Source organism: Dicentrarchus labrax, unplaced genomic scaffold (genome assembly GCF_905237075.1).
Source record: "Dicentrarchus labrax unplaced genomic scaffold, dlabrax2021, whole genome shotgun sequence".
In the NCBI taxonomy this organism is placed as follows: Eukaryota; Metazoa; Chordata; class Actinopteri; family Moronidae; genus Dicentrarchus; species Dicentrarchus labrax.
In genome coordinates this window covers 28,731,073-28,748,189 of record NW_026136719.1, presented here as the reverse complement: position 1 = coordinate 28,748,189, position 17,117 = coordinate 28,731,073, and the positions used below count along the sequence as shown (strand labels likewise).

The 17,117-nt window shown below is 38.6% G+C and overlaps 1 protein-coding gene across 3 annotated transcripts in view; it reads left to right on the top strand.

Moving 5' to 3' along the window:
• Nucleotides 1-17,117, top strand: part of LOC127351534 (multiple C2 and transmembrane domain-containing protein 2) — a 37,920-nt gene that overhangs the window by 637 nt on the left and 20,166 nt on the right. For 2 of the 3 annotated variants that reach the window (XM_051379148.1, XM_051379147.1), the window contains exons 2-5: nucleotides 8,029-8,602; nucleotides 12,041-12,094; nucleotides 13,360-13,477; nucleotides 16,936-17,078. In XM_051379148.1, coding sequence (XP_051235108.1) covers nucleotides 8,075-8,602; nucleotides 12,041-12,094; nucleotides 13,360-13,477; nucleotides 16,936-17,078 — 843 coding nt within the window. In that variant the 5' untranslated portion in view covers nucleotides 8,029-8,074. The remainder of the gene's footprint in view (nucleotides 1-8,028; nucleotides 8,603-12,040; nucleotides 12,095-13,359; nucleotides 13,478-16,935; nucleotides 17,079-17,117) is intronic. The other variant, XM_051379149.1, reaches the window with a different exon arrangement.

Genomic DNA, 17,117 nt, shown 5'->3' with positions numbered 1-17,117 from the left:
ATGGTTGCTGCTTGGTGGCCATGCCGAATAAAAGAGCAGCCCCCGTACACTCAGTGGAGCGTTTGATACATAATAGTATTATTATTTCTCTTTTTCTTTAGGCAGGATAATATTTGCGTGACTTTTAAAAGGAGATTGGTTTAAGAGCAGCGGGTCACTGTTTTAGGCAGGTAGGTTACTCGCAGTGAGTCCAGATATTGTCTACTGGACTCATTTTTGGAGAGGTAGGGTACTGTCACTAATAGATTATTGATTGATTAATTGATTGATTGATTGATTTACCCAAGAACTTTCAGCATGTTATAGACCCAGAGGCATGGCACATTGTTTATGTAGTCACAGCATGCTAAAGCTTGTAACCACTAAACTGACAACAACAAAGTCTGTAAATCCGTTGGAACTGTAGATTTATTTATGCCAGAGTTATTACATTTTTTTCTTGTGTGTTTCCCTGCAAGAGGCTTTAGTCTTGCCCCACATTAAGCTGTGCAATAGTTTCAGGAAATAGCTTCTAGTCTTGTTCAGACAAGGCTGTGCAGTTGCACAACTCCACCAGCTGAGAAAAAAACTATAAAAGCCATTTGAAGTCTTTATAACTGATGTCATATCATCTTTAAGTGTCCGGTACAATATGGTCATCATTTGAAAATTGGACAGTTGCTTTTATTATTATTCTATCTGCTTTGGTTGGATAAAACCATTGCTTGTTCATCACTCAGATCTCTAAAATGTAGTCTGCAAAAGTGCTTTCATGTTCAACAACGGATTAACCCAGTATCATATTAAAACGCTATCTTCCGTTATTTGAATTCTAGCAGGCATTTTGTAAAATCAGTCTGCCTGGTTTTTCCAAACGGCGTTGACCTCATTTAGGAATTAAAGAAGAAATGTGTTTTCATACAGTCATCGGTACATGTGTCAGCCTGCTCCAGCACCCTTAATAACAGCGACTGAGGCTTACTGTATACAGAATCTCATCAGATCAGGTTGACTCTAATGGAAAACTTGTAACTAACACCACGTGGCCTCATTCAAATGGCTCAGGCTCTCTTCATGCAGAACTTATGAAAAGCAGATAAACATCATGAAAACATCCCTGAATAGAGCATTCATCAGTTATAAAACAGGGGTATTTTGCACACATTTCCCCAGTCTTTAGAGCATTTTTTTCTGTGACAACACAATCCTGAATTTATATATTTCTCTACTGAATGTTTCAGTATCATATCTTTTGCAGCATTTCGTCAGTTTGTAGCTCATTTATAGTGTCCTCTCTCCTTTGCAGTGGGCGCCCTTCAGGCTCATGTACCAGCACCTTGTTGACATTTTTTAAATCCATGTAGACACGTATTATACACGGGCTGTTACACTTTTCTTATCAGTAGAATCAGCAGTCTTTTAATGGTATGTCTTTAAAGAAATCATATTAAATAAAATTATAGACTTTTCTAAATAGACATTTTTATTTATTACATGTACTGTAGGGCAACAGGTGTGTTTGCTCTCCTCTCATGCTTCCATATAGTTTTGTTCTAATATTGTAACACTATAATCAACAAATGCTTTACTTACTTAGTTACTTCTTCAGAGCACCCTTATGTTTTTCATCCATTATTGTTAAGGCTCAGTCTTTTTGTGTAATGCTGTTACCTTGGACCTCACTATTTATCATGATCGAGGAGATGAATCCTGTTTTTCTTGGCCATCTCACAGACTTCCTCTTTACATAAGATCAGATAAATTACTAAAATGTGATGCAAGTAAGGTTAGTGAGTATTTCTGGACAAGGTTGCCTGTAGAAAGGATGGGTGCTTTGGCAGTGTCACCTTGAACTGTGCTGGCTTTGCGCCTTCAGCCTTCACTTGTCCACAGATTAAGCTGACACTAGGGATGTACTGTAAAAGGGACGCAATGTGCCATTTAACCATGAACAGGCTCATATTTTTAAAGGTTATAGATGCACAGTTCACTTGCCATTGGATGTCGCATTAAAGCACCAGCATCTCAGACCAAAAGGATGGGGGATGGGAAAATGAAAAAACTCCCCAAAACTGACTTTGTAAGTCTTTTCACACTCTTTCCAACAATCACCACTGCAGGTGTGGTCAAAAATGTGGCTAGATGCCACTAACTCCGACACACTGGACGACGTAGATGAGAAAAATGTTTGTCACTCTACTCTGCGGCACATGGAGCAGGCCGACTGTGTAAACAAACCAGAGAGAAGTTGCAATAGCAACGCAGGGGGAGGAGGGAGTGTGACGTCATCTATATCTTTACATAGCAACCTTTAAATCTCGATTTTATGTGTAGTTCTCCCTATTAAGAAATTGGAATAAAGGCTGGCCTGACTGTCCTGGCTAGCTGTGCAGTGTGTGCATTCAAATTGTATCTGTTTAGTCCAGGTTAAGTCCAGTCAAACCATCCGGCTTGATTGACAGTAAATAGCCCATTCAGCTGTGTGGCGACCTTGTTGTATAATTTGGTTGCATGATTACACCAGGGCCCTGTTACTCTAATGTTTTTCGAACCACACCGTCAGTAAGGCACAATTTACACTTTTACATTTTATAGTCAAATCGAGGGTTGCGTGTCCTGCTCAGTACCGCTTCATACGTACTGTCTACATAGTCATTGTGGTCATTTTATGCTCCAGTGCTTGAGAATAACTGTCATGGAGTTGCTGGGTAGAACTGACCATGGAGCAAGCATACACACAATTATTTGGCTGAAACAGCTGCCAAATGCCTCCATGCTGCTTATCTTCTTCTTCTTCTTATCTTCTGGAGTTTTGACATGGTCTTTCTGGGGACATGTATCACTTTCATTGATGTTTGACTTAATTTCTAAGTCTAATCGTGAAACACCCTAACAAAAAAATGCAATGACAACAGAAGGGATGCAGGCTATTAGTCATGCAGATGAACTGGTTTGTCTGCTGTGACCAATAACCACAGTAAAGGTAGTTAAAAACACATTCCAGATTATTGTCTTTTAAGTCTGGGGCTCCACCATGGGCCTTTTCTCTTGATAATTAGGTCTAACTCATCATGTTATTCAGTCATGGGTTTAGCTTCAATTGTTAAAAATCATGTTAGAAACATCATGGAAATAAAATATAGAAATAAAAAGCTATGAGCTCCGGCTTTATCACTCCGATCCTCCACGTCTCGTTGTCCTGTCAGTTTGATCTTGCCTATATTTAGATTACATTTTGATTTCTCTAGATAAATGTTTTATAAAGCTAATAAAGAATGGTATGGATGTAATAAAGGCCTTTGGAGACCCTGGCTGGCTGTATTGTTCGTAAAAGTTGACTATCTGTACTAGCACTTGCAAGACATTTTTTGGGCCACTTGGGGGCAGCAGGAACAAATCATACACACAACATAGTATTTGTCGCATTTACGTCCAGTCTTCACTCTCCTTAGTTTTATTTTGTTCTCCACCAACTCCTGACGGAAATATCTTAGCAGCTTCTTTAGTTTCTAAATGCTCCACTCCGTTTACAGGCTAGCCGCTAACTTTGCTGGGCAAGTAGCGCACCGTTTGTTTTTTAAACAGCGTCCTGCTGCTGCTGAAAGTGAAACCAAAACAATGAGCTGAAAGATGCTGAAACACTCCGTGGATCTGAAAGGGATTGCTATGTCGTTTGGTAATTCTTTGCAGGTTTGTCACTATGAGTGACTACATTAAAATATTGATTAGGCAGCTTTAAAGCCACTTTTCACCAATCAACCATAACATTGTGACCACCTGGGCACCCTGGTGGTCACAATGTTATGCAGCCCCATACCAACAGACTGTGTGTTCTGACACCTTTCTATCAGAACCAGCATTAACTCTTTCAGCAGTTTGAGCTACAGTAGCTCGTCTGTTGGATCAGACCTACAAGCCTTGTATTGAACACAGGGACACTAAGATAAATTAGCTTAAAGCATAACATCTACTTCACAGACGTTTGTCCTACAAACAAAAGCACATATAATCAGAATAATTTAAAAGATGTTACAATCATGACATCACAATAAACTGTTTCTGCACATAGGTGCTTTAAAAGCACAGTGGAAGGAAGTTATTGTCTTTAGCTTCAGTTAATGCTGTGTGGCAGGGTTTGCTTACATGAAGCATTTCAGTCAAATCCTTTAGGTGTGTAGACATGGTTTGTATTAATGTGCGATACTGAGCTATAGAGAGATACAGAGCTCTGGAGCTGTAGAGGTGTGCTGGCCTCCGGCCACACTTTACTCACCTGTGTTGTTAGATCAGGAGGAGAAGGGTGAAATTAATCAAATCAGGCCACAACCATGTTCTCTCGAAATGTAAACAGAGTTTTTGTCCAGCTGAAAACCAAATACACGCCTCATACTGAGAGATTACTCTGGTAGCTACCTGCCAGCACAAGTGTGTTTTTTATATGATGGGTGGGGTTTTTGCAGAAAAAGAAGAGACACACATTAAGCAACACTAGTAGAATAGTAGATCATGACAAATGTGCACTTTAGAACTATTCCTTTCTTGAGTAATAGACAGATCTGCAGTCAGGCCTGTGAGTGGCCATCATCCTTTCCCTCTGCCTGCTGTCTCTCTCTTTCAGTCATCCACAATCTAATCCTTGTATGTGGGTCAGGCGAGAGAATTCTGAATCTAGGCTACAGATATGAGTCATTAGTTTACTCATTTTCTCCAAACTGGGCATTGCAATAAGTGGTTCTAGAGTAATTCCTGGGAAAAGTAACTAACTATTACTATCCCATAAATAATATCCCATTTTGAAGAAATATCATGTCAGTGTTGCTAGCTATCAGTGTCAGAAATTAGGTGTGACATTTGAAAATTCTTGGACTCTCAATCTGAAACTGTATTTTCAATGTCACAACTTTAACATCTGTCATCATCTCTGCGTTTTTTGTAAATACTGGTTCTTGTTTTGTTCTTTGTCATTCCTCCATATTCCTTTGCAAGCTGATAACATGGCAGGTTATCAGTCGCATTTAATGACAATACAAAGTCTGAGGCCGGTAAGAGGCTTATGGGGCCGTTTTACAAAATCAGGTTTTGTCAGAAACCGGAGCAGTAGCTCTTGGCAGGTACAACTGCTGCTGTTTGTAGTGCAGAGATCATCTAGAGGGATGACAGATTAGCAAGCAAGTATCAAACGCATCACAATATGCACAGACAGCATTGTCTACTCACAGTTTGTTCCTTTAGTTGGAAATCGAGATTATGTTTTATAGAACAAAGGTGACTTTGCAGTCTGCAAACTGTAAATGCATGATAGATGACTCAGCCAAATACATGCACAAACAAATTCAGGAACAATCCATTAAAAATATTGTAGTAGCTGCACTCTGTGTTTTTACTGATGATCACATTTGGCAAATCTACGAAAGGTGGACAGAATACCCGCATGGTATAATGCATAGCAGTTCAATGGCATTTCATAACCAACTTCCTCTGTCCCCCTGCGTGAGAGTTGTGGATTCAAATGTATGCAAATGTATTTTCAGGACAGAGCTTGTACTGTTATTTTATACATTTTTTGTATTTTGTATTTTTATCCACCACATATCATTATACAACACAAGACTGTATAATGAAATGAAGGTTTGCAGTCCCTTCATGCTACAAAAAAGGCAATTAAATGTTAAATAATAACAAATGAAATTAAATAATACAATATACAAACAAACAATATACAATTATTTATATACATATATGCATACATGTATCAGCCAGGAAATAATTCTGCAGCGCATCTTTTGAATTTGCATCTGGGAGAATGTAATCAGCAGTGATATGATATTGATGATAAATAAATACATGAAGCGACAGACACATTTTTAAACTGAATCTTAAATAAGACATGCATGCTTTGTAGAAATGTAGTTTATTTTCCATGCATTGTGCTGAAAAAACATAATGAAGAGCAAGTGTCTCGTTCTTCCCCCAAATGTTTTATCATTTTATTAGTGTTGCCAGTTTGACTGGCATTTGTGTTGAAGCACAGGCAGCATTAGAGTAAATACCATTAATGAATCATGTATGACATGACCACATCCTCATGGTTCAGACTTTCATAGACTGTGTGATCCTGCTGAAAGACAGTAGGATTAAGTAGGTGGAACATTTTAATCCTACGTTATTTAACCAAAGGTCACAAATTAAAATACTCAAATGTGTAAAAGTTATTTCTAATGAAGGGAAGTGGGAAAAGAAACCCAATTAGGTTGTAATTTATGAGAACTGTATCTACAGCACAACACATGCTAAGATTATGGATTCTTTTAGTCTTTGTTGTGGCATTTAATTTTGACTGATTGATATGGGGCCATTTCTGTGTACTGTGTCTGCATTTGCATATTGGCCTCCACTGCAGTTGCTGTATGTAGAATATGGGTACAGTATGTGGCTGCCCTCATATTGATTGGCTAGTCTTTGTTGAGGTTACATATAGCTGGATGAATAAGTGTTTAGAGTCATATGTGAATGTGTGTTCTGCAGACTTAAATAGATTGGATTGGGAAAATAGATTGTGATTTGTGTTGCTTGCTAAGTATTTCATCTGTTCTCTTCTGTTAGGGTGGTAATTACATAAAATGGGTCAACGGTAATGAATGAGCCACATCGAAAGGAGAGAACTGATGTCATACATCTGATAAAATAATTAAGTAATAATAATTATGTGACTACTAAGTATACAAGAGACAGTAGTGAAAATGGTATCTAAATTATTCTGGATTCGAGCAACATGTTTACAGTTAATACAGTTTACAAGTACAATGTGTCTGGTTGCTGCAGTTTTGTGCATGTGCTTTATTTTTAATAAAAACTCAATATAAAAGTACGTAAAATACAGTTGGAAGGTAAGCTATCCTGCTAAATTCTGTTATGGTGATGCAGAAGAATGATTTATTATTTCCTGATTACCTTAGGAAGCACGAGTTAATCATCAACCTCCTATCATTGAGGTTCGGTTCAGAATTTCTCTTTCCTAGCTTCCTTCTCCTCTTTGATCTTTTGTTTCTGTTCCATGAGCTGATAATGTGATATCTACTGTTAATATGCAATGCCTTTTGCTCCAATGGTGTTTAAGCACCTGTGTCTGAGTTGAGAACGGGTGACGCTTCCTTAAACAATGAGATCTTCTTTGTGAATACAATGTGAGAGATGATGTTACAGTAACCCTTACCACTGAGTGCTATGGTTATTGTTACACACTGACTAAAAGGCACAGTTCATCCACAATCAGAAATACATATTTTTCCTGTTCTGAGATGAGTTTCAGAGTCTTGGAGATATCAGTCATAGAGATGTTTGCCTTCTCTCCAATATAATGTACCCAGATGGCACTCAGCTTGTGGTGCTCAAAGCGCCAAAAAATACATTAGAAAACCCAACAACAAAGTCTCTCTCCAGAAGTCATGACCAGCTTACTCAAGATAATCCACAGACCTTGTTGAGAGCACTTACAGCATTTAAACTATTTCCTAGATTTACATCTACAGTAATGGATAGATATGAGAGAGGACTGTCATCTAACTCTTGGCAAGAAAGCAAGACACTTTCACTTCAGTTTTCTCCCATGTTTTATATGTCTCTCATTTCATGGAGGATTTATTGTAAAATTGTATTGGAATTACAGTTAATTAGGAATGTTATGTTGTCATCCTTTAATGGTTGCAATTATTTGGGGGCTGATCAAGAGCTGAGCTTCCTTGCATGTTCATAAGAATTAATGGCAAGAGAATATAAGAAGTATGTAAGAATGTGACACAAGCTTTGATGAATTGCAGCTTAAAGTGGTCAATTATCCTGGAGAGAGATAGTTGATTAAGTCACTCTGGACACTTTGGGTAAATAGGAATCAAACAACTGTTTGTGCTCCCAGATCGTCGCTTTGGGTTGCCAATTTGTCAAGCTGGAAATGAGAATCAACAATCAACAACTTTTCTACAGAGTGACTGAGCCCAGTCTCAGCTGCAGACAGTGACTAACTCCTCTCTGTCTCTGTTTTTTTTAATCTAGCTGGTGATGTCCAGATCTTAGACAAAGACTAACTCTCCCTCCCATCATGGACTCCAAGAAGCCGGGCATGCTTCGGCATCTCCGCCAGAAGATGCTGCCACATCTTCGGCGAGGCAAGACGAGCCCAAGCAAGTCGGTCATCCAGCTCGAACACGCCATGGACCACCGGATGAGCTCCTCCGTTCCCGACATGAGGGACATGAGGCAGGAGTACGCTCACGTCTCCTCCAACACGCAGCTGCAACAGTACAACTCCCCCAGCTACAGCAACCCCTCGTCACCACTTGTCAAGCCTGCTCGAGGCCCAGGAGGAGGTGGGAGTGGCCTGAAGACAGGTGTAGCTGGTGGAGGAGCTGGGAGGAGTGAACACAGACTAAGTGTGCCTACAGACTGCACAGACTGGGCTTCTTCTCAGGAGTCTGTCAACAGTCTCTGTGAGGAGGAGAAGAGTTCCCTAGAGACAAACTACAGACCTGCCAGGGGAATGGAGCCTGAGGAGCTGGCCCTACCGGAGATGATGACAGTCTACAGCCCAGACACTCCATCCATAGAGGTTTTCCAGGACAGCTCACAGGTACAGACACTGCATTTGAAATGTTGAATCAGTGTCTGAAAGAACAGATCATTCCTCCAAACATAAGCAAAGGGTCTTTATATAAAAGTTGTAGACCTAAACATTTTAATAGATTTTTATTTTGATATCTCTTACGCTGGATTAATGTTTCCATATCAATATATTTTGTAGAATAATTAACGGTGAGCATGACCGTAGAATAAGATTGTTTTGTATAGTATAGTATTTTGTTTCCTGGTAGCACACAGGTAAAGAGATCATGTACTTCTAAAGAACGGGTTGGTTTATTGTACACTGGCGGAAGTGAGGTTTCAGGTATATTTGCACAGGACCTTTTAAAGTTTACCTTGGAGGAGCTGGGCGAAGATGAAATTGGAGCTCATTCCAAAATCAATAGTCTACAGCAACAAAAGGTGTGTGTTTGTATACTCCCAAAGCATGACATTTAATGACAGGTCTTTACAACAACATATCACTTTACAAGGATGTTGATTTGAGCACGGGTGCTACTTAGTGTTAGATAATTGATCTTGTATGGTATGAGGTAGGAATCAATAGTATTAAGAGTTGGTGTTTTGTTGTGACACATGTAAATATTTATAGATATTTTGGGATTTGATGCCCAACATTCCACATATTCTGATGTTTATTTCTGTAATGGCCAACTTTAAAATCTAAAGAGATCTGACATAGTTCAGTAGGCTCAGAGAAATGTGTAGAATTTTGAAATCAATCTTTCTCTTTAATTTAAGTTATTTGAGAACCAGTTGCTTGGTCTAACACATTTTAAAAACAACACATTCTTAGAATTTTTAGGTCATCAAAAAAAAAAATGTTTGTGACATTAAGAATAGAAATAAAATAATAATTCTATAATATCTAACAAAATATATATAGACTAGAAATAGAAAATGTGTATATATTCGTATATACATATAAAAAGAGTCTTAAGTATGTTCATTATAGTACAATATATGACAATATAGACAGAAGTAAATGTATGCTACAATATGTGACATCTGGCAGGCAGAGTTACACTGACAAACCACACTCTGTGTCAGGTAGCAGATCTGTCAATCATGTTTCTCACTTCCTGTAATAGTAGGTTTCAACAGCACCTAAATAAACTTTCCTTGCTAATTTTAAATCAGTGACATTTAGCACTGATTTAATATTCCACAAAATATCATCATTGGGAAGCTATATAAACTATATTTACATCTATATTTTTCATATATGTTGGGCTTAATGGATGCTTGCTTTTTACAATGTTACAGTGAAGACTTCTTTTACAAGTCTTGTTGCTATTGTCTTCTCGTGGTCAGTAGATGGACTAAGGCAAGCAGTTACTGCCAAATTGAGACATATACAACCCTTCACACCTTACACCTTTGTTTAATCAGGTAGTCTTTGAGATCAAGATTGCTTTTGCAAGAGAGACCTGGGTACAGCAGAAAGAAAAGCAAACATAGGCAGACAAACAAAAGCACATGCATACAAAGAACCAAGCATCAGAGACCGTCACAGACGGAATGGAACGACATAAATAGACACAAAAATGCCTTTGGTGCTTGATTTCATTCATATTCATTAAATATGAGGTCCAGTTTCACTTATTATTCAATAATATATATATATATAGCTTTATCTATTAATAATTTTGCATTACAATATTGTAACTGTAATATAAGTTTCAAGCTATGTAAGTTGCCTTTCTGTATCGCAGTAGTCTAATTTCTCAATTGTTTGGCAAAACTGGACACAAGGACTCAAAGCATTGCTGAAGTCAGGGTCCGTATGCCTGCATGATGTAATATCGCCCTTGTTTACATACACAACAAAGTTTACAGACACCTGTGTCATAGTCTTGTCTTTTCACAGTCACAGTTACTACTTAGGCTGAACATATGACTTATATTAAAGCTACAGTCAATACCTCTGTCATAGGACAACACTATTAACAAGGAAACGTATTTCTCTTATGTCCTCTCCACCTACATTCCACGCTGTCACTGTCAGATTGCTTTCTCTTAAGATGAAAGGTGCCGGTGCTGAGGTGTTATATTGGATTTTCCCCAACAGTGCTTCTTGTTCCTGTTTTCCAGGGATGAAAATGGCAGAAGCAAATGTGTTTCTGAACAAGGATAGCAAATAGTAAATGTTGTCTCATGACTTTGCACCACACCTTTGATGGACTTACTGTAATCACATGGCATTTTGGCTCTCACGTTATGACAACACAAAATGTTATCTTGAAATATGTCATCAATGGATTGTTGTGAGATGCATCAGGATGAATTGTCATCACTTTGGCGATCTCTTTGCTTTTCAACATTCATTGTCATCAGGTCAAAATTGACTTGTTTGAATACTACTGGTTTGTGATTAAATACTTTTTTTAAACTGCAGATGTTCCCATCAGCCTTAGCTCTACTTTCAGTTTAGTACTAATTAGATAATGTTATCACACACTGCTAACTAAGCTAACTACATACACTGCTAACTAAGGTGGTGAACAGGGTCAACATTACACAGTGCCTGCTAAACATCATTGTGTTAGCATTGCCATCGTGAGCATGTTAGCATGTAACACCACTGTGCCTCAGTACAGCCTGAGCCTCACAGACCTGCTAGCATAGCTGTAGAATCTGTATTTGTATGTCAAAATCTGGTTTTACACCACATTTTTCTACAGCCAGTGCTATTGCTGCATATACATACTGTGAGCAAGCCAAATAAAACTGATTTGACTTGATTTGACTTCCTGTATATAATATACAATGTATTGTACACAGTGTGAAAACCCCTTGGTTTGATAGTGGCACACTAGTTCATTTTTTCCCTGGGGTCCCAGAACAGGTTAGTCCGACCACAGTCTCTTGAACTCTGTGCACTTGACATTTTTTAAAAACTACAACAGAGAAATGCAACACACGGAAAACTGGAAAATCTCTGATCTTGTTTTCATTCCTGACAGGCTGACTTTCTGCAAATGCTTTTTTGCAAAAAAAAAAACAGATGTACTTTCTCCTAGTTATGTGATCAGTCCATGTTATACATTAGGTTCCCAAAAGATCTGTAAATATTGTCAATGTATTGGATAATGCTCAGTCCCTCGTGATATAAAGTCTACAAGGAGGTAAAGGCTCTGAACTGAAGTCATTTTGAACTGAAAATGAAAAACAGAAAGAGAGCGGATTCGCTTTTTCTCCCAGTATTTTGTTCTGTGGTTTAATGCTGTGCAGTCCCCTGGATACAGGAATTTTTAATAAATGATCAGAGGATTTGTGCTGGTGGTAGAAATGCCAAAGAGAGATCAGTTCTTGACCCTTTAACTGACCAGCAGACTTAAACTTTCCTCTTTCATTCTCTGGGACTTTCCTCTTCATATATCACATGATAGATTTATTGGAAATGTATTTATCTTTGTCTCCGCAGTATGGTAATCATGATTTCAACAGTCTCGTGTCAAAGGACAGGGTCAACCAAAATGTAAGTGCTGCAATCCAGTTTGAGCATTTGTAAATTTGTATGGGGATTCAGTGCTGATATCATTTTAATATTATTCACTATGTTGTGTACTAAAGATTTATCTAATAACGTCGTGTAGAAAAGGTGAGAGTGGGTGGTTTTATCTGTGGGGTTAAAAGGACCCCGCGGAAGGCTGTTTCTGTCAAGTGGCTGTGATCGTGTTTTTTGGTAAGCATTGTGCAGACAGCGGCATTGTGCTTTGGTTGACACACACTCGTGTCAAAGTTTAATCCAGATTATTGTGTTGTGTTCAGAACATGATGGGACAGTAGGCGGTGTGGTTCAGCGCTCAGTGTGTGTCATCCTCACGGTCAGGGTTGGGACTCTGAGCTGGGTGATTCCAGGCTACCAGGGTTTATTCTCTGAAAGATGCATGCTTTGGTGGAGAGGCTTAATAGTGATTAAATAATCCATTGCATGGACATGAAGCATGGATGGCATACAACTGCACAGAGTGTGTTTTTTATATTGTATCAAAAACTACATAAAAAAGGTCAACACAGTCTAAGTATAAAATAAGGACTTATAGACATAATCTGTAAATTCTAGTATGTGAAGAACATGTAACTTTGGAATGAATGAATGAATGAAAGCAGAACAAAATCAAAGAACTCGAAGTTGTGTGTCTCAATGCTGTGAAAAAACCCCCTAACAGCTTACGTTTACAAGCTGTAGTGTTGCAATAGGAACAATGTGGACACCGCAATTCATTTTTCCATGTTGTTATTCTAAAAAACAAACAAAATGGTCCCTATGTGCTTAAACCCACAAAGGAAATATATAAGGGAAATATAACTAAATGTAATAAAATCAAGACTTTAACATTTCAAATTAGAGAATTTTGAAATATGAAAGAAAATAGGGAAACCTATAACACCAACTATGGTCAATCTGTCAATTACGGATGTCAAATGTTCGGCCATATTTGATCTTCTACAGTATTTTTTGATCGTATCGTTCCTAATCAATTATCAGAACTTTAAAAATGTTATTCCTTTTTGTCAATAAAAATGTGGTTTGTAGAAAAGGTTTATATTGAGGTATAGTAGTATATAAAAAAGCATGGTTTTAGTATCTTTACTGAAACTCAGCTCTATTTACACATGATATGTGTTCATATTCAGATCCAGCTGTAGACGTACTCAGAAAGTCTAGCTGCAATCACATGTACTACTACTAGTAATAAACAAAACAAATTATGCTAATGTTTTGGTGTCTGTTTCTAGTACGAGATGGGCAACGAGTCCTTCAGTGTGTCAGAGAACACCAGGGATCTTTCCAGGTCCTTTCTGCTCACCATCAACCTGAAGGAAGGACGCAACCTGGTCATCAGGGACCGCTGTGGTAAGAACCACTGCTACTACACATACACATACTGTATGATCCCACATGACAACAGTGAAGTGCAAAAAAGAACAAAAGAACATATACAGCAGATCTTTCTTTGTGTATTCATGTACTGTATGCAGAAGTTGGCAGCTGCACTTCATGGACCAACTTAGTGCCGTTAGAATGGTAAGATGTTAAAAAACCTGCAACATGTTCTGAATTGGATACTATGCAAACAACACTAAAGCAACTTGATTTTCAGCAACTATGAAGTGAAGTGATACCTTAGTGGTCAGAACAAGGGTAGATGCAGGAGCAAATAATACTTCAGCACATGAGGAAACACACAGCAAATGCGAAGCGTAGGAGTGGAATCATATAATCACATTTTCATCATCTCTTTACTCTCCTGTCCTAAACCTGAAATCAGTGTTTGGTGAGAATGTCATCGTTTTAACTTTCCTGCTAATTGGTAAGCTTTCTCTTTCTCTGCATGGAGGTTTCATTAGCTCTGCAGCTAGTAATGCATATACTATATCCAGTGCTGCATTCCTCCAATGTTATTTATGGTGCGTTTGTTTTGTCCACCAGACTCGATCTCCGAGTCGGTTTCCTGAGTTACGAACCGGAAGTTGCAAATAGAACGCTCCCGAGGACGTATAAAACGACTCGTTAAGTTGTCTGAACTCGGAGGCCCCCTAGTTCAGTTACCAAGATGGCTACTCCGAGCATCACACGTAGTAAACATTGTGGTTTTCTACTATTTTAAGCACTTTTGTCTTTGTTGTAACCAAATGAAGAAGTCGTACACATAGCACTGTATACTGTTACCTATAGGCATGTCGCTACAGTCTTATTATGTGTTAAATACCGCCTCATTAGTTATTTTGTAGCTTGTGCAGCTGAAATTGGCTAGAGACGCTCCATGTTGCTATGACAACAGTGCCGAGTCGTGAGCAGAAAGCAGAGCAGTAGCGTAACGTTAACGTTAATCAAAATTCAGATATCAAAGTGTGAAATATGATTGTGTAATATGTAATGAACATGTGAAATCCGCGGTGGGTGCACCGTAAACCAGATAATCACTATAAACGTTAGGAAACGTCCAAACTGCCTATTGCAACCAAGCTCGTCGTGTTGTGTGCCAAACAGAACGCAAAAACCCGCGGTTACTCGTTTTCAAACACGGATGTGACGTCGCTCTCGAGCTGCAAGTCGCGATTACAAGACAAAACGAACGCACCATTAGCTCTGAGTCTCATTAAACTCTATGTCCTCCCAAAGCATTTCACACTAACTATAATATTGTGTGCTGTGTTTTTCCACATCAGTCTTCTATTCTTATATTCCTACATTACATCTGACACATGGTTTTACTGTTTGTCACCTATGTCGTCATTTATCACGTAAAGTATATGTGTGTTTGTTTCCCAGTGAGTAAGTGCAACTACTGTTATTCATGTATTCTTCCTGTGGTGTTATCATGTTGAAACTAGTGCTTTAATTTGCTGTACTCTTTATCAGATTATTTTTTGTGTTCTGTAATACTTCTTTAACAACAAACTCAAGTCGTATCAGATTTACATCTCTCCTCATTTCATTTGAGTTTCCTTTATGTACCCAAACTTTTAACATTATTTGTGGCCAGAAGAGTGTTGTGACATTTGAAAACCTATGTCCTCTGTCGTTTGTTTTCACGTACACTGGCCTCAGGCTGTGTGTTTAGCCTTGGCTTGTGAATGACGGCCAGGAGCGTCTGTTTGATTACACACCATGTTATTGACTCTACAGACACCAAAGACAAGGTAGCTGCGAAGCTCCTATAACAGCCGGGACAGGATTCCATACAGCATATTAGAACCTGTCTGAGCCACACCCAGCATTCATTACACCAGGCCTTTCACTCTGGGATTTGGATTACATTTTTTCTCTCGTGTGGCTGTGTATTTACACAACTGGGCTCTGGGTAAAAATAATGCAGAGAATGAAGCAGAGGATAAAGGAGCAGGAAGGATTTGGTTTCACCGTCATTATTGTTAAGTCCATATGGTCTTTTAAAAGCAAAACCTTTTAGTTTTTCTGTTTGATCATGATTATGATGCATAGCATATGCTCACAGCTGTTTGCTGAAGGACAACACTGGTTTGTCGTGTAATAGATTTATAATGTATTGCGTATATTTTAACAGCAAAACCATACAGAACCAGGCATGATTACAAAGGACTTAAACGCAGAGGCGGCCCACAAACGGTGTTGGGTAGCCGGCTGCCCTCAGCTGGTCGATAGACAGAATAGCAAGCATCTAGCTAGACTGTACCTCCTTTATCTTGGAATGAAAATAAATTGACAGAGCAGGGAACAAATATGAGATATAAAAGTATAAAAACACTTATGTGATGCAGTGTTAGAATACAGTATTAAGCATCCTGGTACAATCCCCTTCACATGTTGTTCTGTCTACATGTGATACAGGAGTCATGAGACACTAATAAACACATGCACTCGTTTTCAGCTGCTGCCACTTCTCACAGAGGAAACTGAAATCTGATTGGCTTTCAATTCAGGAAGTTGTGGTTCCATCAGTTGAGGAGGAAGAAAACCCACATCCTCACTACAGACATATGAAAGATCACACTATGCGATCTGGTCCTCCCTCTTAATGGAAACCAGTACATTTCCCTAGAAGTTTAGAAACAAGGGTACATTTCTATTTAGAAAGCTTGGAAAGTAGAAGTAGGGTGATTTCATGGTTATTTATTACACTTGGTCACAGTGACAATTCAACTCTGCTTTCGAAAGATGGAGTGAAAAGAGGAAGAGCGCTGCCCTCCAGTCTGTTGAGTAATGAATTTCAGAAATCGAACCACTGCTCGGGGGGAATATTATGTGGCCCGTTAATTAAAATAAAACCTTAAAAAATGGTTGGCAATCTAGTCTAGTCTATCTAAAAGTCTGATTAATCCGTAAACCCAAGTAGCAGACTATCTCCATCACAACTACTGTATGTGTACTGGTATGGTGTCATTTAGCAAGACACCAAACCCCACCCCACCAGTATGAGTATATGATCAGTATGAGGAACATCAGTGTAATGGGAATTTTTAAGAACACCCTACACAACCTGTTCTAGAGGCTATTATATGCATGAAGCTTTAACCCTGTTTTAATTACACTCTGTGTTCAAGTCAACAGCTGGATGTTGAGACTTCACTGAACATCCAAGGACATGATAAGCACCACTCATACAGGGATAAAGGAAAACTGCCTTTTTGATTTTTGACTCATTCAAATCTTCACTTTACTGCTGTATATGTGACTGTTGCAAATGAGTCCTTCCACGGAGGACTGAATAAACCTTACAGCAGCATGACGGCATCATACTTTGTTTTATTTAAAGAATAGCCACCACATCGTCAAGAAGTATCTGTAAATAATCTAATCTGCATTGTTTTATATTTATATATCATTTTCAGGTACCAGTGACCCTTATGTGAAATTCAAATTGGATGGGAAAACGTTCTACAAAAGCAAAGTGGTTTTTAAAGACCTCAACCCCACGTGGAATGAGTCCTTCTCCCTACCTGTGAAAGATCTGAACCAGAAACTCTACATCAAGGTAACTTACTGCCACTTTCTGTGAGTTAAATTACTAACC